This window comes from Lupinus angustifolius, chromosome LG03 (genome assembly GCF_001865875.1).
Source record: "Lupinus angustifolius cultivar Tanjil chromosome LG03, LupAngTanjil_v1.0, whole genome shotgun sequence".
Taxonomy (NCBI): Eukaryota; Viridiplantae; Streptophyta; class Magnoliopsida; order Fabales; family Fabaceae; genus Lupinus; species Lupinus angustifolius.
This window is the reverse complement of record NC_032011.1, coordinates 10383555-10401594: the sequence shown is the minus strand read 5'-3', so window position 1 is coordinate 10401594 and position 18040 is coordinate 10383555. Positions and strand designations below refer to the sequence as shown.

Genomic DNA, 18040 nt, shown 5'->3' with positions numbered 1-18040 from the left:
TGTTTCAATAAAAACAAAGGATTTAGTGAAAGCTTAAAGATAACTCAACAAATCAACATGCCAAGGACTCAAGAGCTTTATGTCTAGACTAGTGTCATAAATAGAGTAATCATTAGTAGTCCTAGATATGTGTCTTAGATATTGAGTCTAGGTTAGGTAAACCTAGATGCAAATCTCACAAGTTCTAAAAATTATCATATCATTTACATTAGACATGCCATCAAGATTATTATATGTTCATGCATTAATCATACATGTTATTTGTGCATCTTAGGTATAACATAATGGTAAAATATGTATAGTTGATAAGCATAACATATAGGTAGTTTACCATTTAATCTCTTAGCTAGAAATATGTCAGTTAATTGATTAAGCAAGATGTTAATCGATTAACGTGAAATCAGTTTTAATCAGTTTCAACAAATAACTAAAAAAATATAATTCAGTTATTCTCAATAGCCCGTTAATCGATTAAAAGGGCACTTAATCGATTAATTGGGCATTAAATAGCTTTTCTATATAAACTATGATTTTACACCATGCTTCATACATTCATTCATTCATTTTTAAAATTGCTAAGTTGCATATTTTCGTGCTCATTGTATGTCATATAGGCAGAGAGAATTGCATGTGAGATAGTGTGAGATAGTATCATGCTTAGGGATTAAAATGTCATCCAATTGCATGTGATTAAATGTGTTCATCATTCTATCTTTCTTACATGATTCTTGCACTTCTTTTAGAGATTTCGTAGGGTAGAAATTACAGGATACTGCATGATTCTGATCTTATACATATTCTTGATAATATTTGAGATTTGTATAGGGTTTATAGTCGTTCTTAATTGTAATATTTGATTCATTTTGTGCTTCATAACACTCTGTTTTTGTGTTGTTTTTCTGATAAGTAAAGTTGTCTCTTGGTGTCTTACCACCAACGAGATTCAGTGAGTCTTCACCAAGACTTGGAGGTCTTGAGTTTAGAACATACTCTTGGTTGGGGCTAGATCGTAGGATAGGTTTTCCTAGGCGAAAAGTGTGGTCAAAACAAGGTAGGGGTTCTGGGAATTCAAGAAGGTAGCATCTAAGGTCTTGTAATTGGAAGTGTGTATGTAATTGGAAGTGTGGATGTAGTTTTGCGGTGGACCGCAAAACGAACCAGTATAAAATCCTTGTTGCAGGTTGTTTCTTACCCTTATCTCTTTACTTTTTCAAGTTGTTTTAATTGCCTATTTCAGTTGATAACTTGAATACTGTGATTCTGCCATATAAAGATTAATTTTGTTTAAATATATATGTTGTATCATTTTTGTATAATCGGTGAGTGGTTGTGTTATCAAGCCATTCAGCAACTGTCTCCTTTGTGCGACTTAATCGATTAAGTCATTGCTTTAATCAATTAACTGGGTGTTTTCCAGAATAAGGGCTTTGGTACCAAAAGCAGTATTTGGGAATCGCGACACCTATTCAACCCCCCTAGGTGTATTCTATCACTGATACCTAACAAGTGGTATCAGAGCTAGTACGACGTGCTAGCTCAACCGCATATGCGTGATCCTTAAAGGGGGAAAATGGGTTCCACCAACCCCTTCTGCGGTGATGGCGCATCCCTTAACCGCCATCCCATATTCAATGACGAAGGATATGCCTACTGGAAAGTCCGTATGAAAATCTTCATAGAATCCATTGACTCGGATATTTGGGAATTCGTAGTCAACGGGCCTTTTGTTCCACAACATTTAGTGGACGATGAACCGAAAGAAAAACTGAAAAGTCTTTGGATCGATGATGAACGTAAAAAGGTTCAATACAACCTACATGCTAAAAAAATCATCACATCGGCTCTATCATATGATGAGTTCTTTCGGGTTTCGCAATGTCAAAATGCCAAGGAAATGTGGGACACTTTGCAAGTGACTCATGAAGGCACTAGCGAAGTCAAGCGTGCCAGGTTGAATGCCCTGACACATGAGTATGATTTGTTTCGTATGTTACCGAGTGAATCTATCAGTGACATGCAAAAACGATTCACTCATATAGTAAACCATTTAGTTGCTCTACATAAATATTTTACCAAAGGATAACTTACTAACAAAGTTTTACGTTGTCTTGACAAGCAATGGCAACCTAAAGTAACAGTTATCATGGAATCCAAGGATCTTGACTCCATGCCTTTGGCGACATTATTTGGAAAGCTTCAAGAGCACGAGATGGAGCTTGGACGCTTGACAATGCACGAAGAATCAGACTGAAAAAAGAAAAGTATATCTCTCAAAGCTACAACGTCTCAATCTAAAGACGAGAAAGAAGATGATGAGTCTGATTCAGATATGGATGAGGAAACTTTGAGCTTTCTCGTATGAAAATTCGGGAAATTTCTAAAGAAAGGAGGCTTCAAACATAAGAAAGAAGCGTGCGAGTCAACTAGAAAAGGCATGGGTAACAAAGAGCACTTCACTTGCCACGAGTGTGGTAAGCTATGACACATGAGGTTTCCATGTCCTACTTATCTCAAGAAGGTTGATTCAGATAAGAGCACTCCCCGAGACTTCAAGTCAAAGAAGGCCTACATTGTATGAGACATACTGGAGGAGGATACGACATCGAACACCTCAGATGAAGAGGAGACAACCAAGCTATGCTTATTGACCAGAACAGAGGATGCTTGTTGTTCAAATTCAAAGGAGGTAAACGACGAGGTATATCCTGACACCTCATCTACTTCATCTAATGGTTCACCTCCTTATGATGATTTATATAATACTTATGTGGAATTGTATGATGAATTAAAGAAATTAGCTAGGATTAGTTATGATAGAAAAAGAGTAATCCTTCTAAATGAATAGAAAATAGTTTCATTACAGAAAGAATTAGATGAAGTAAAACTAGAAAATGAAACATTAGATCTGATATATTCTTGTAATGCATGCAATTGCTCTAATGATAATTTATGTCAATACACTGTCTATGATTCTTGCGAGACTTTGAAAAATGAAAATTTGAGACTCAATGAAAAACTCGCAAAACTCACAGAGAGTCAAAACATATTAGACATTATGCTTAGCCAAAATAGAAATGTTGGTGACCATACTGGACAAGGACATAATCCCCCTATGCGTAGGATAAGACCATATAAGAGACCTATTAATTGGCCTAATAAGAAATATTTTAATAAGAAGGTTCCTACATACTTTTATCGTGGCACACATGGCCACACTTCCTATTCTTGTTACATTAGGAAATATGTTATACCTAGTGGCATATATGTCTGGATGAAAAAGGGAGATGACTCCCTGGTTACTAACAGAAAAGGACCCAATATAACTTGGGTACTATTTTGCAGGTATGTCTTCAAGCACATGGACAACATTGGTATCTTGATAGTGGATGCTCGAGACATATGATGGGTGATAGATCAAAATTCATAGGTCTATCCTTGCAAGAAAAAGGGTTTGTCACGTATGAAGACAACAACAAAAGAAAGATACTTGGCACCGGAGAAATTGGCAACTCAAATCAGGCAGTGATCGAGAATGTGCTATATGTTGAAGGCCTGGAACATAATCTCTTGAGTATCAGCCAACTTTGTGATAAAGGTAACCATGTATCTTTTGATTCTGAATGTTGTATAGGGGTATATGCTCATAGCTTTCTTCTGTCACTTCTTTCAGATCAATGAAGTTGAAAAGTTATAGAGTAAGGGGGACCCTTGTTTACAAAGCTGTCACTCCAAGAACTCGAAGTCAAGCATCTTTGGGAATATCCAGATTAGTCTTCAACTAGAGAAAGGATAGGAATCTCCTTTGCAGAGTTTTATTCTCCAGCTGATGTAGCGGTAAAAGATTCTATTCTTTCTGCGGTCTAGTTACGTCTTTCCTCTCCCTATCTAAAGAGCTCTATTAACATAGACCCTCTCCTGACTCTATCATTTTAAGAAAGCAGCAAATCCTTCTATCTATTATACTATCTGATCTCGTTTGTTGAAAGTCGATCTTAAATATGGTCATATCTTCGCTATCCCAATAACCTTATTACTTCTCTTCACATCTCGAAAGACGTAAAAGATCTGTTATTAGCTTATTTATAAGCAGTCGAATGTCCTTAAAAGCCTTTATTTTTACGGATTACTTGCCTTTTTCCTTTAAGCCTATATAGACAGACATAGACTGAGGGCATTCTCGGCATCCATGCTCCTGGCAATGGCAAGATCCGAGATGTCAGTTGCTTGTCTTAAAGCCTCAACCTTATTCTGACTCCTACTAGGTCAGGTTCAGGTTAAGCCCGAACAGCTTAGTTTTCCACTTCTCTTCCGACACAAGCTTCTTTGCCAAGCCTTCCCCATCAACTGGAAATCCAGTAATAAAGGCAAGGGGCGCAACGGCAAGGCAATCTGTCAAAGAACCCATTCAAAGAGCGTTTATCCCGAAGGTCGAACAAGCATCCCTTGTCCTCTCTTTTTAAATTATTGATCATGTCTGCTCGATTCAAACCAACTGCTAAAGATCGTTTTCTTCGTGCGCAACCCCTTCTTATTCCATTGCGCAAACCAACACCTATTTGGATTCGCTTGAGAAGAGCGCATTCTTGAGATGCTAAGGGCTGGCCCAAGGGTTAACTAAACTAATAAGATCTCTTCTTCCTTCTCTTTTTTTTATGCTTCAGCGAATCGACTTCTTCTCGATGATGGACATTCCACAGGCATTTCGTCAGTCAGATTCATGTGCAGCCTTTCTCTTTCCTTTCTTATTCTAGAATATAAGATGATAAGATGCATACCCCTTCCTTATTAACTATGTTACTTATTTCCTCACAGCCTCTTGATTTGGCACTATTTCTATCGCCCTTGAGCGATGCATAAAAGTCTTTCAAAAACCTTGCCAAACAAATCCAAAATCAGTTTAACCATAAGATAGTATATATTCGATCCGATCATAGTGGCGAATTTGAAAACCATCAATTTGATAAATTTTGTGATAAATATAATATTATGCATCAATTTTCGGCCCCTCGCACCCCTCAACAAAATGGAGTTGTTGAGAGGAAGAATCAAGTCTTAGAGGAGCTTGCTAGAACCATGCTGAACGAAAGCAAGGTTCCTAAATATTTTTGAGCTGATGTAGTGCATACAGCTTACTATGTGATAAATCGTATACTCTTAAGGCCTACTTTTTAAAAAACTCCTTATGAACTTTTAAAAGGCCGAAAACCTAATATTGCTCATTTTCATGCTTTTGGTAAATGCTTTATCTTAAATAATGGAAAACGAGCTTTAGGGAAACTTGATTCAAAAGTTGATGAGGGTATATATTTAGGGTATTCATTGCATAGTAAAACTAATTGAGTCTTTAATAAATATTCAATGCAAGTAGAAGAGTCTGTGCATGTCCATTTTGACGAATCTTCTCCAAAAGAGAACAGAAAGGTATTTTGAGGATGATGTTGCAGGTGCTTTAGAAGAAGCATACTCTAAGGACATGGACCAGGACAAAGAAGAAGCAGAGCAAATTGTCCAAGATGAGCATTAGGACCTGTCGATCGCGTGGAAAACCAAGAAGGATCATCCACTCGACAAAGTTATAGGTGATATAACTACGGGGGTGGTAACCCGTAGCTCTTTACATAACTTTTGTAACTTGTATCTCAAATCGAGCCAAAGACCATCGATGAGGCCATTGAGGATGTGCACTATGGTATAGCTATGCAAGAAGAGCTAAACCAGTTCGAGCGTAATAATATATGGGACTTGGTCCCTAAACCTAAAGAACATCTAGTGATTGGTACTAGATGGGTCTTTCATAACAAATTAGATGAATCTGGCTTGATCATAAGAAATAAAGCACGCTTAGTGGCCAAATGCTACAACTAGGAGGAAGGCATTGATTATGTTGAGACCTACGCTCATGTAGCCAGATTAAAGGCCATTAGGATGCTTCTATCTTTTGCATTGATTATGAACTTTAAGCTCTTTCAAATGGATGTCAAGAGCGCCTTCTTGAATGGCTACATTCAAGATGAGGTATATGTAGATCAACAACCGACTTTGAAAATTTTAAATATCTGAACCATGTATATAAGCTCAAGAAGGCCCTTTATGGCCTGAAACAAGCTCCCAAAGCTTGGTATTTGAGCTCTTTCCTTTTGGAAAAAAGGTTCGTGAGGGGTATGGTTGATACTACCCTCTTTATTTGTATATTAGATGATCATGTATTATTAGTTCAAATATATGTTGATGATATAATTTTCGGATCTACAAATGACATTATTTATAAAGAATTTTCTGAGATGATGCAGGGTGAGTTTGAGATATCGATGATGGGTGAGTTGGCCTTATTCCTTGGACTACATATCAAATAAATGGAAAGTGGCATCTTCATTAATCAATCGAAATACTGCAAGGAGTTACTGAAAAAGTTCCACATGAAAAAGTGTAAAGAAGCTTAACACCTATGGTGTCCGCTTGCTATCTAGACAAATATGAAAAGGGAAAAGCAATCGAGGTAACCAAGTATCGAGGGATTATCGACTCATTATTATATTTACCTGCGAGCCGCCCCGATATTATGTTTAGTGTTTGTATGTGTGCTAGATTTCAAGCATTGCCTAAAGATTCACATTATACTGTTGTTAAACGCATCATGAGATATTTAAAAGGAACAACTAATATGGGATTATGGTATTCTAGGGATGCCTCATTATCCTTGGTAGGATATTCTGATTCCGATTTTGCGGGTGTAAGTTGGATCGGAAGAGCACTAGTGGGACTTGTCACTTACTAGGCAGTTCCTTAGTTGCATGGCACAGTAAAAAGCAAGTGTGTGTTGCTTTGTCCACCGTCAAAGCGGAATACATTGTCATCGGTGTGTGTTACGCTCAAATCTTATGGATGAAGCAGCAACTTAAGGACTTTGGACTTAATCTAGAAAAGATTCCTATAAAATGTGATAATACAAGTGCCATAAACCTATCCAAGAATCTCGTTTTGCATTCTAGAACCAAACATATAGAAATTAGACATTATTTCTTGCGTGACCATGTACAAAAAGGCAATTGTGTGCTTGAATTTGTTAAAACTACTAAGCAATTGACTGATATTTTCACCAAGCCCCTCTCACGAGATACTTTCTATGTTCTTCGAATAGAACTTAGAATCCTTGATGAAAATTATCTTGATTAAAATCGTCTAAAATTTTATTATGTGCTTCGCATGTTAAATGTCTTATATGTTTCAAGATGTATATTTGTTGAATGCATTATATTCTTAATATAACTCATGATCTTGCATGATAAGTTCAAAATGTATGTGTGATTGATTAAAAATTGCTTGATATATGTTAGAAATCTTTGCATATCTTTTAAAAAAATTTATTCATTTCGAAAAATTAGTGACAAAATGTATAATTGTTTTTTAAAAAGTTTTAAGTATTCTGACAATAACATATCAGAATGGATAATTTAAAAAAAAATTCATTGTGGGAGGTATAACTTTAAAAAAAATTATTCATTTCCAAAAATTAGTGACAAAATGTATAATTGTTTTTTAAAAAAATTTAAGTATTCTGACAATAACATATCAGAATGGATAATTTTTTAAAAACAATTATACATTCCGAAAATAGCATGTAAGAGTGTGCAATTTTGTTCTAACAACCAATTTTCATAATTTTTCACTTCCAACAGTTAGTCGAAAGTGGAACATAACTGACAAAAGCAAACTCTCTTAATAACTAAAATAATTAAAAGGTTTGGAACTATGATGACTTACATGATGATAGGTTTTGGGGTGATGAAATTTGGGGTTATAAGTTTGAGGTTTAATGAAAAAGAAGATGAGTGAGAGTAAAATATGAGGTTAAAAGTGTCGGAACCATAATGTTTTTTTGTTTACAAGTTAAATATCTTTTATAAAACTAGCTTATTAATACTTTTGTTTTTTCCTTAATATTTTGATTAATAATAAATAATTAAATTTGGGAACCACAAATATGTTAGTATTTATCTATGCTTAAAAAGAATTATATATATGGAAGAAATAAATAAAGGAAAGTTTTTTAATCGTATCCATTAACTAAGATCGTCTAACAAGTTATCATATTCAATAACATTTGCATAAAGGACAAGTGTGTCCAAAGTCACCTACGTCTAGGACAAGTGCTTCTGGGTGATACTTGCGTCAAATGACCATCGCATCAAATGATTTGAATTGCCACGTTTTCAGCAAAGTATAAATAATCTTTACTCATCCAACCATTTGATATTTTTTTGCTTTCCCTCATGTATCTTTGCACTGGAGGCAATCCTGTTCGAGTCGGGAACATCCATAGGTATGTGAGGCTAACTCTCCCAGCGAGTATTTTTTCCATCCACAAGACTCGAATCCGAGACCTTACTTAAGGAATCAAGCATGTGTCACTTGAACCAACACCCGTTGGTCAACCATTTGATCTGAATTCAAATAATTGGCATACACATTTAATGTAAATGATTAACATTTTAATTACTAAATGTTATACTTTTTGTTAAAAGATACTTAGTACTCTTGGAAAGGTAAATGTTTTATTCTCTAACCACTTTTACAAATGAAGAAGATGAATATGTGTATACAATGGAATAATTAGAAACAATTTTGAAGAACACAAATGGTTAGTTTTTAAAGTCTGAAGTTGTTATTAAAGAGAAAGACTTAGATACATCACAAAGTACTAAAATACAAAGGATCCAATATATTTATTGAAGATGTAAACATGGTTCAAGACATATTAGATTCTTGCATTATATTCTTCTCGAAATTGAATGAAACTCATTACATTAAATGCTAATTCTAAACGGATACGTTTATAGATGGTTGGAACATCTATGAAGATGTTGAAGATTGTCCACCTTTACAGACGAAGAAGGTGAATATTTGTACACAACAGAACAATTAGATACAAATTTGAAGAACACAAATAATTCTAAAAGTCTGAAGTTGTTATTAAGGAGAAATACTCATATATCAAGAAGTACTCAAATATAAAGGATCCAACACATTTATTCGACATCTGAACATGGTTCAAGACATAATAGAGTATTGTATTATTTTCTTTTCGATATCAAACTGAACGAAATTCATTGCATTAAATGTTAATTCTAAAGGGATGATTTTATAGATCGTCGGAACATCTATGAAGATGGTGAAGATCGTCGGAACATCTATGAAGATGGTGAAGATCGTCTATAAAACAAGACCACATCAGCGAAAACAAAATAGAAATATAGATAGAAGAGATTCAAATATTGTATAGAAATATTGATTGTATAGAATCAAATTTTAAGTGGATATTGTTATATATGTTGCATATGGACAACATAAGCACAAGGAGATAAAATTTGAGAGTTTACATTGTAAATCTTAGAATATTTTTTACTAAATTTTTGACGCAATTGATCTTAAATCTTTATATGCTGACCAAGTGAGGTGTAAAAAAATCAAACTAGATATCTCTTCTTAGAGTTAAGGTTGATATTTGAAAGAATATTTGGATAAGTTTTAAGCTTAAAAGGTTCGGTGAATGAAAAAATACTTTAAATGTATAAAACCTAGAGAGGCTTGACAGAAAAAGAATAATTGTCTCAATAGATATCCAATACTTATACTATTTGAAAAAGGTAGAAAGTCCTTATTGGAGAATAGACTAGACATAACCATTAAAAGTCAACAATGATAAAATCTTAATCATCTTCTATCTTTTATCTCTTTACTGATTTAGATTATATTAACCGTAAGGATTTAAATTTGTTGTGAATTAATCTTTTGAAAACAGTTTATTCTTCCACTCAACCTACATTTGTTTGTAAAAAAAGCATTTTAATGTGTTTCTTGTGTTTGCTTTTACCAAACTTCAGAAAGTGTATGAAAAGTAAGGGAAAATAGACAGAGGGTATTACGGGATTTTACAAAAAAGTGACGAGATCCAAAGTTAAAGTGACGTTGGAATGCAAAAGAAGGAAGAGAAAAAACGGGTGCGTATATTGAATATAACAGCCCGAATTATAGCCTCACAAAAATCATGACAAGGAAATAGATGGTTGAGGCCATGGCCATCTTTTCAGAGTAACAAGTTCCAGAATTCTTGGTATAATGGCTTGGTTTGCCTTAACTTTTCTACAAATGCATATGCCATGACGGTGACTCCATGCAGAGAAATTCAGCTGTTCTTCTTTGCCGTGTGTTTCCCACTGGACATGCTAGTTTGGGTGTCTGCAGGTGGAGTTGATCCGTTGCTGCACTGCTCTTCAAAACCTACTACAAGATCTGTATACGACCGGAAACAAGGCAACCTGCGAAGATGTCCGATTACAGATTAGTTTGTCGAAATTTCGAGATAGTAGTTTAGTTATCACATGATTTTACCTGCTTGACTTTATAATTTCATCACCTATTGTCATTTGCTCCTCATATATGTTCCCTGTAAAAAATGATATTTACTCTCTTATGAAACTGGATTATTGTGTTCTATATATCATTTCAACATATAAAGAATCAAACTCAATGTCATATGCTTTTATCAAACAAGATAGAGCAATGCTAAAACACAAGAAACAATTAGATATTTCAATTCCCACAGCATCACAACATAACTGTCATTTTCATATAACATGACATTATTTCATTTCATAGGTCTAAAATTACATAAAACACTTGCATTTTGTTCTTACTGCTTTATACTAATTTTAATATTTTAAAAACTACCGTAAAATTACGAGTGAGTACAAAAGCAGTTTATAGTAGAGATTACGCACGGCAGAAGTATATTCAAATATAGGTTACTTACATTGTGATGCTAAAGTAATAAGCCACAACTTAAAAGTAAAAAAATATATGAACTGCTGCAAAATATTCACCAATCTATCAGGGAAAACAGCACCTTCCTTATCTTGCCTATAAAGATAGTGATCTGCACATCCCTTTAAAAGTCTATTGTTGCATACCTCCATAAAGGGATTTTCCAGAGAAATATTTTGACATCAAACGTCGAGTGTATTCGGCATCATTTTTTCGGAATCTCTCAATGTACTGTGTGCTGTCCAGGTGACTGTAAAATGAAGAAGATGGTAAGTTACCTTTATTTTGACAAAAAAGTTTCACAAAATACAGTCTTATCAAAGATTTATGTCAACTAAATATAAGGCACATATTTTAGGGTCATGGGTCATTCTAAAATAGTTTTTTTATGCCCCAAAGAAGAAGAAAAAGAATAAAAGGGATGAAGAATTAAATCTAACAATAGAGGTACATAGGGCACTTTAACTCTTCTGGAAGAGCTTCCAAGGGTAGGAGTGATTGAGGTCAACCATATTAAGCAAACTAATGGCTCTGTAACTGACCATTAATTCATATGGTTTAAGATATCCATGGGAGATATCACTCTTCACTCCGAGATATTGAAATGGCACTAATTTCCCTAAATCGCTATAGTAAGGATTAATCAGAATGGACTATTTATGCAGGATGCAAATAATGGAGAAGTGAACATTTGCACGTTCAGTTTCCAAACCAATATTAAATGGAGAAAAAACCTAGCCATCAATCACTCAATCCTATGAAAGAAAAACAATCAAGAGTAACTTCAAATTTAATTAGCCCCAAATGTCCCAAAGATTGTGACTAAGTTACAACCTTAACAGAAAAGGCATACCAGCATGAAATAATTGTCACCAAAATGAATATCAAAAGGTCTTATGTTACTATCAGTATCACAGATTGAGGAAAAAGGAAAATGAGATTAACCAAGATTCATTAAGCAAAGAGGAAGGATTGAAGATGAAATGGAACAAAACACATGAGCTGCTTTTATAGACAGATACCAGTGCCACTGCCAGTTCCAACACAAAGGACTGTATTTCAGTACTTCATCAATATGACACAAAGGACTGTATTTGATCCTATATAAAGGAATATGACAAATATGGTGTTCGTATGCATGCATTCTACATGAACATAAAACTCAATCAAATTCACTACACACAACAACAACCAAGTCTTTATCTCATTAAGTAGGGTCGGCTATATAGATCAAACGACACTATAATACTCAATCAAATTCAGTCGGGGGATATTTTTCTTAGTGGACCCATAAAATGACATTTAAGTCAGATTAAAAATATAATTTGTTGTACATTCTAATACTTCTCATGTTGCACCCATGAAGAGAACTGAAATTATTAGTAGTTCTTAAAACAACTAAGCCTTTTTCCTAATAAGTGAGGTCCACTACATGAACCCTTCCTTTGTCATGCTTTGCTGCAAATCTATACATAACCAGCCTCAAACCCAGATAAAGGTGAAGATTGTGTTGGCCTATGACAATGGTATAAAACTTTGTCGATTCTCAATGAACATAATAAACATGGAATCAGTAGTTTTAACTTTTGTTATTATTATTAATATAAAATTCATACTGTATTCATGAACAGCCAACTGAACAACAAACATCCGAATATTACAAATTAGAGGGCTTTGCTTTGACTTAAAAAATGATACAGTCCGGAAACAAAAAGAACCATTCACAAAGAGATAAAATGTCTGATTTATTTGTGTTAATATATTTGCGAGTTAAATTTTGGAGGATAAGAAAAAGAAAAAAATAAGGCTTGAGAGTCATGAAATACACTTATGAGATGACTTCTTTCCCTTCCCTACATTTCCCTCCAAAACTCAACTAGCAAACGAACCCTTGTGTGTATGGGAGTTATGAGGGAAAGGTAAGGAAAGAGATCAAGGGACAAGGAGGAGGGGAAGGCAAATCAAGCTAAATATTTTCCTTATTTGGGAGTGTGAAATTTAGATATGAGGAGAATGAAGGGCAAAAAATAAAAAAATATTGTTTACACTAAATGTAATTAACAATGAGAAAGATAAAAATGTAATTATAAAATTTTAGTAAGGGCATTTAAGTACTTTGACATTTTTGTCTCCAATAAAAACCCTAAATTGAGAAATTGTGAAAATAGATATGTGAAGAGTTTTGGAGGCTCGGAAAACCTCTAAAACCTTTCTGTTCCTTTCGCCTAACTCCCAAATAAGAGAGATAGTTTCCAAGGTCCTCCTTTCCTTTCCCTCCCTCTCCAAAACAATACTCTCAAACATAGCCTTAGGGTATCATGTTATCCTCTTCATCCTCTATGTAAGAAACTAATCCTTTCAAGGTGTGTGGTTGTCACTCTCACCAAGTGTTGCTCGCCTTTGACCTTGTATGATATCCGGAGATCCTCCTTGACTTTCCACCACTAAACCAACTCCCTATAAAATGTCTGATTTGAGGTATGCCCATTATCTTTCTTTATCATTACTTGTAAAAAGTAGCTTCTACCTTGCAAATTAGGGAGCAAATCTGATATCTCAATAAAGTGTATCACTTTATGTACTGTTTATGTCCTGTTTGTAATTGGTTGAAAAAATATATTTAAATTAAAATTTTAATAATTAATTATTTTTCTGATCAAATCACAAGTGGTGACACTTTTATGGGACAACAAATATTCACCCTGCAAGTTAATAGCAGACTTCGGTTTTAATGATATTGCAATCTAATAATATTATAGCTGACACATACCCAAGTACACCATACCGTCAGTTTAATCAAGGCGAGAGAGAAAATACAAAAGAACTAACTTACTCGAGTCCGAAGCTAAGGGGAGGTTTTTTTTCATCTGTATAGAAAACCCCATTGTTTGTAGCACCTTCATCCTAACACCGTTATAAAACCCTTAAAATAATTAGCAACAATGGTATAGAAGCGTGCATGTGTTAAAAAGAAGAACGTGAGCAAGAGAGAAGGATGAGGTAACCTTGTTATTTGGGGAGTGACCGGAATTGGAAGCGTCGGGATTCGTGAGTGGAGGTGGAGAAGATGAAGGCACGCTCGCCATGTTTTGCTTTTTTAGTTTCAGCTTTCGAATGCTATTTTCAATTGCATTTGAACTCTTATTTGTGTTTGACCCAATAATACATTGTGTATAACATCACCATCTTTCAATTTCAATTTCAATTCAATTATTGAGTTCCCACGTTACTAAAAACAAGTTTAGTCCTTTTTTTAACCCAGGCAAATAAATAGACTACAACCTCCAGGGCACTAAATTAAATCAAGTGTTATTCCTTAATTATTTTAATGTTTAGCATCAATTTTGTTCTCGATAAAATGAAAAACTTGAACTAGTCCCATGTAGATCATCAACATTGTGTTAGTTTTTATGGTAATTTTTTTGGGCATTTAAGTTTTTACTATTTTGATTTACATTTAACATTTTTGAGAACTAATTTAAATTTCACTTTTTTTAAAACCAATTTTTTGTGTCAAAAATGTTTTTCTTAATAACAGTTTTGGATAATACTAGCTTAGCACTAACATATATTTGTAAAAAATATATTTTAATATATATAAATATGAGTTTTGCTAACAAGGGAATATGACTTTTCAGTTGGGTACATATTAGCATTGTGTGTCAAAAGATTTGGCACAAAAATATACTTAATGTTTGTTGGAACAAGTTTTAATAATATGAATACTTATGTAAATTACCTTTAAAAGTTCTCTCTCTCACTTCACGCCCCCAAAAAAAACATCAATCCTCTTCCTTATTTTGCTCTTAGATTTAAAAACCTCAATTTTCTCTCCTCCTCTGTAACCACCTTCGACTAGCCACTGTCAGGGGCCACCTTCGACTAGCCGTTGCCAGGGGCCACCACCTTCGCCCAGTCGTTAGGGTTAGGTATTAGTAAGGTATGACACACCTAGAGGGGTGAATAGGTGTAGCGGATCACTAATCTCGCTTTTCGGATTTATGTGTAGAACAGAATACTGCTGTAGTTAATCGATTAATAACAAGGTTAATTGATTATTGACAATTATCTTAATCGATTATAGTTAGTGTTAATCGATGATGCTGATTCTTGATTCTTTGAAAAACAGATTTCTCTTGTAATGAAAACAGTGATGACTACTGATCTTTACTGACCTAAATTGATTCTTGATTATACAAATATTGTTATCAATTAACACAGATCACAAAATGCAATTGAAACAGAAAGTGTGTAAAGACAAAATCATAAAAGAGATAAGGAAAGAGAAAGGTGATCAAGGATTTTTATCCTGATTCATTTGTGGGTCCACTTGCAAACTACATTCATGACTCCCCTTCTAATCTCTGAAGATTTTTTTTCACTATCGAAAATAAATGTTTGATTACAAGTACTCTTCCAATACACCTAGCAAGAGACTTCTTTGTTGAACCCGTTGAGTCTACACACTCAGTTTGACCACTCTATACGCCTACTAGGATATTAACACTGTTTGCAAATCTGGCCCTATCCGAAGTATTGCTCGATCCAAGACTTCCTGTTCCAAGAAGACAATCAGTTCTCTACTGTGATGATACTAAACACATCACAAGAACTATCCTTGTGTAACCAGTGTTGTTAGAACCGGACCGGACGGTCCGACCACTGACCGGACTTGAAAACGGCTCTGGTTTTCCGTCTTAATCGAATGAGAGTTGGACTGCTTTGAACCAGAAAAAATCCAGTCCGACCATGTTAAACCCGGTTAAACCGGATTAACCCGGGAGTAAACCAGACGACTCACTTAAAAATAAAAAAAATGGGACAATGTTCTAATATTTTGTTTTACTACAGTCCAAAAAAGATAAAGATGTATTATTTCAATATAATTATACATAATTATTAATTATATAAAGTTTTACATTTATATATAACTATATATTTATAAATAAAAATTATTAATTATGTACGAAATCATCCGGTCAGACCGGATGATTTAACCGTTTAAACCGGTTAAACCAAATACGGGACCTCTGTCGGTTTGACGTTCGGCTCAGGTTTCACAACACTGTGTATAACTGAACAATAGCCAAATTATATGCACACTTAATGCACTGATTGAAACTCTAATTTTGGCTCTACAACCCTAAACAGAAATCTCACACCCAACCTTAAACTAAATGTGAAGATTATGTAGGATTTTTCAAATGAATGATAAATAAATTCTCTCTTTTGTCTCTCTTTTGTCTCTATGAAAACTATACAAGAAATCTTTCAAATATAAACAAGATGCTTTTGAAAATGCAGCTATGAGAATCTTGGTTTTCTTTTTCTCTCAATGTGTAAAAGTTAAATCTATGAATTATCATTATGCACATTTGTTAAAATCACAGCCATTATATGTAACTGATTGTAACAAATGTTAATCGATTATATACTACATTAATCGATTAACGTACTTATGAAAACAATTTTTCAGTTATGGCTTAATTGATCATCAACCTCCTTAATCGATTAATAAGCCATAAATCTTGGGAGGTTAGCTACTGTAACTCTTTTTAATCGATTATACAATACTTTAATCGATTAACGGATTTCACTAGGATATAATCGATTATCAATCAAGTTAATCGAATAATATGTATGAAAATGGTTTTTCTTAATTGTATGGTAAACATTCTTTATGATGCAAGAACATGCAATACATGATTTTGAAATAGATTATTCTTTTATGCACAAGAAATCATATATGCCTAATGCAAATGCATGAATCTTACTTATCATATATATATTTACTAAGGTGGAATGCTTCAGCCTCTATGATTTTCATTTTAGACTTTTTGTGAGACTTCTATCTTGGGTTTACTTAACTTCAACTCAATACTAGGCAAGCATCTTAGGACTCTAAACAAATAAAGCAATCCTGATCTCTATGATGTTGATCTTGAGTTTTCGGCATGTTGTTTGTGGTGATGTCCAAGTCTTCAACCTTTCATATAACTCTTTGTCTTCATCAAAACTAAGTAAGTTAATCATTGATGATATCCTTTGACTATTTGCCATTTCAGTTAGGACCACCACAAAATCCCCCACAAAAGAAGTATACTTCAAATTGAAAAGTCCATATACTTCAAATCCCCCCACAAAAGAAGTATACTTCAAATCCTCCTATGATGTTCCATGTAGCAAAGTCTTGATACTTAAACTAGAAAATTGAAAATCCCCCCACAAAAGAAGTATACTTGAAATTGTCAATATAGCAAACTAGTCATATCTTGCTATAACCCTCATAAGTCACATGATTCCCTGTTCATGTTTAGCTTCTATTTTACTGAGTACTGCAGCATGAGCACAACCTTATTGATCCTAAAAATCTACTCAACGTTATTCTTTACAATTTTGAAGGCTTTTGAGGAAGCAATTACTAAGTTGGACACCCTGGGAGAAGAATCCTACCAAAACAGCACTCTTATAATGCAACTTTTGAGAGACAACCTTACTCTTTGGACTTTTGATGTTCAGGTAAATGTTTCTATAGTAGTACCCCACACCCATTATAGAATATTCTTCTGTAAAAAAAATTTGATCAATGTTTATTTCCTAAAGCTGAGTTAAGCTGTACTTGATTCCCTGCAGGACCAACTAGATGAGCCTGGATATTGATTTGAGGGGTCATATTCTTCCTCCGAAGGAGGTGGGCTTTGAATGTCATTTCTTTGTGCTGATTAAGAATTGTCCTACTTTATATAAGATTATTGACACTTTGTGATTATAATGTTTTGTGAACAGAAGACCAAACTAAGTTTTTTATTGTGTTATGTGATTTGAAATGGATTTTGTATAATGGGAGATCCAATTAATTATATTTGGTGCATTATTATTCCCACATGAAAGTAAAATCAATCATATCAATTGTGATAATAGTGCATGATGCTGACATAAATATAACTTTTTTGCAATATAAATATCTAATTTGTTTGTTACATATCAAACGACATAATTTCTGAAAGTATCCAAAAAAAGACTAGATTTTTAGGCCTGTCTTTCAATACACTTTGGCTCAATGTTTTTGTTTCAACTAGTTGAAGATACTTCCCTTCTCAATATGTCAGAAGATCTATGTTGATGTGATTATATGCTTTACTTACATGAGTTAATAAAGAACTAGTTCTACACATGCTGATGTTGTTCTTTACTCCCTATAGGAATTGCAGTAATTGAT

The 18040-nt window shown here is 34.1% G+C and overlaps 1 protein-coding gene and 1 long non-coding RNA gene across 2 annotated transcripts; one reads left to right on the top strand and one right to left on the bottom strand.

The window, feature by feature from the left end:
• Positions 9890-13989, bottom strand: LOC109343351. Its single transcript, XM_019581592.1, has 5 exons — positions 13827-13989; positions 13655-13725; positions 10968-11071; positions 10390-10444; positions 9890-10316 (listed from the first exon to the last, which is right to left on the bottom strand). The coding sequence occupies exons 1-5, from the start codon at positions 13905-13907 to the stop codon at positions 10184-10186; spliced, it is 444 nt and encodes a 147-aa protein (XP_019437137.1). The 5' UTR covers positions 13908-13989; the 3' UTR covers positions 9890-10183.
• LOC109342569 lies at positions 17232-17700 on the top strand. The gene is made up of 2 exons (XR_002107085.1): positions 17232-17340; positions 17455-17700. It is a non-coding gene; the product is annotated as an uncharacterized LOC109342569 (long non-coding RNA).

Coding starts and splice junctions, on each gene's coding strand:
- LOC109343351 (XM_019581592.1), bottom strand. CDS start 13,907: ATGGCGAGCGTGCCTTCATCTTCTCCACCTCCACTCACGAATCCCGAC. Junction 13,726..13,826: donor GTCACTCCCCAAATAACAAG/GTTACCTCATCC, acceptor TAACGGTGTTAG/GATGAAGGTGCTACAAACAA. Junction 10,445..10,967: donor TGGAAAATCCCTTTATGGAG/GTATGCAACAAT, acceptor CATTTTTTACAG/GGAACATATATGAGGAGCAA.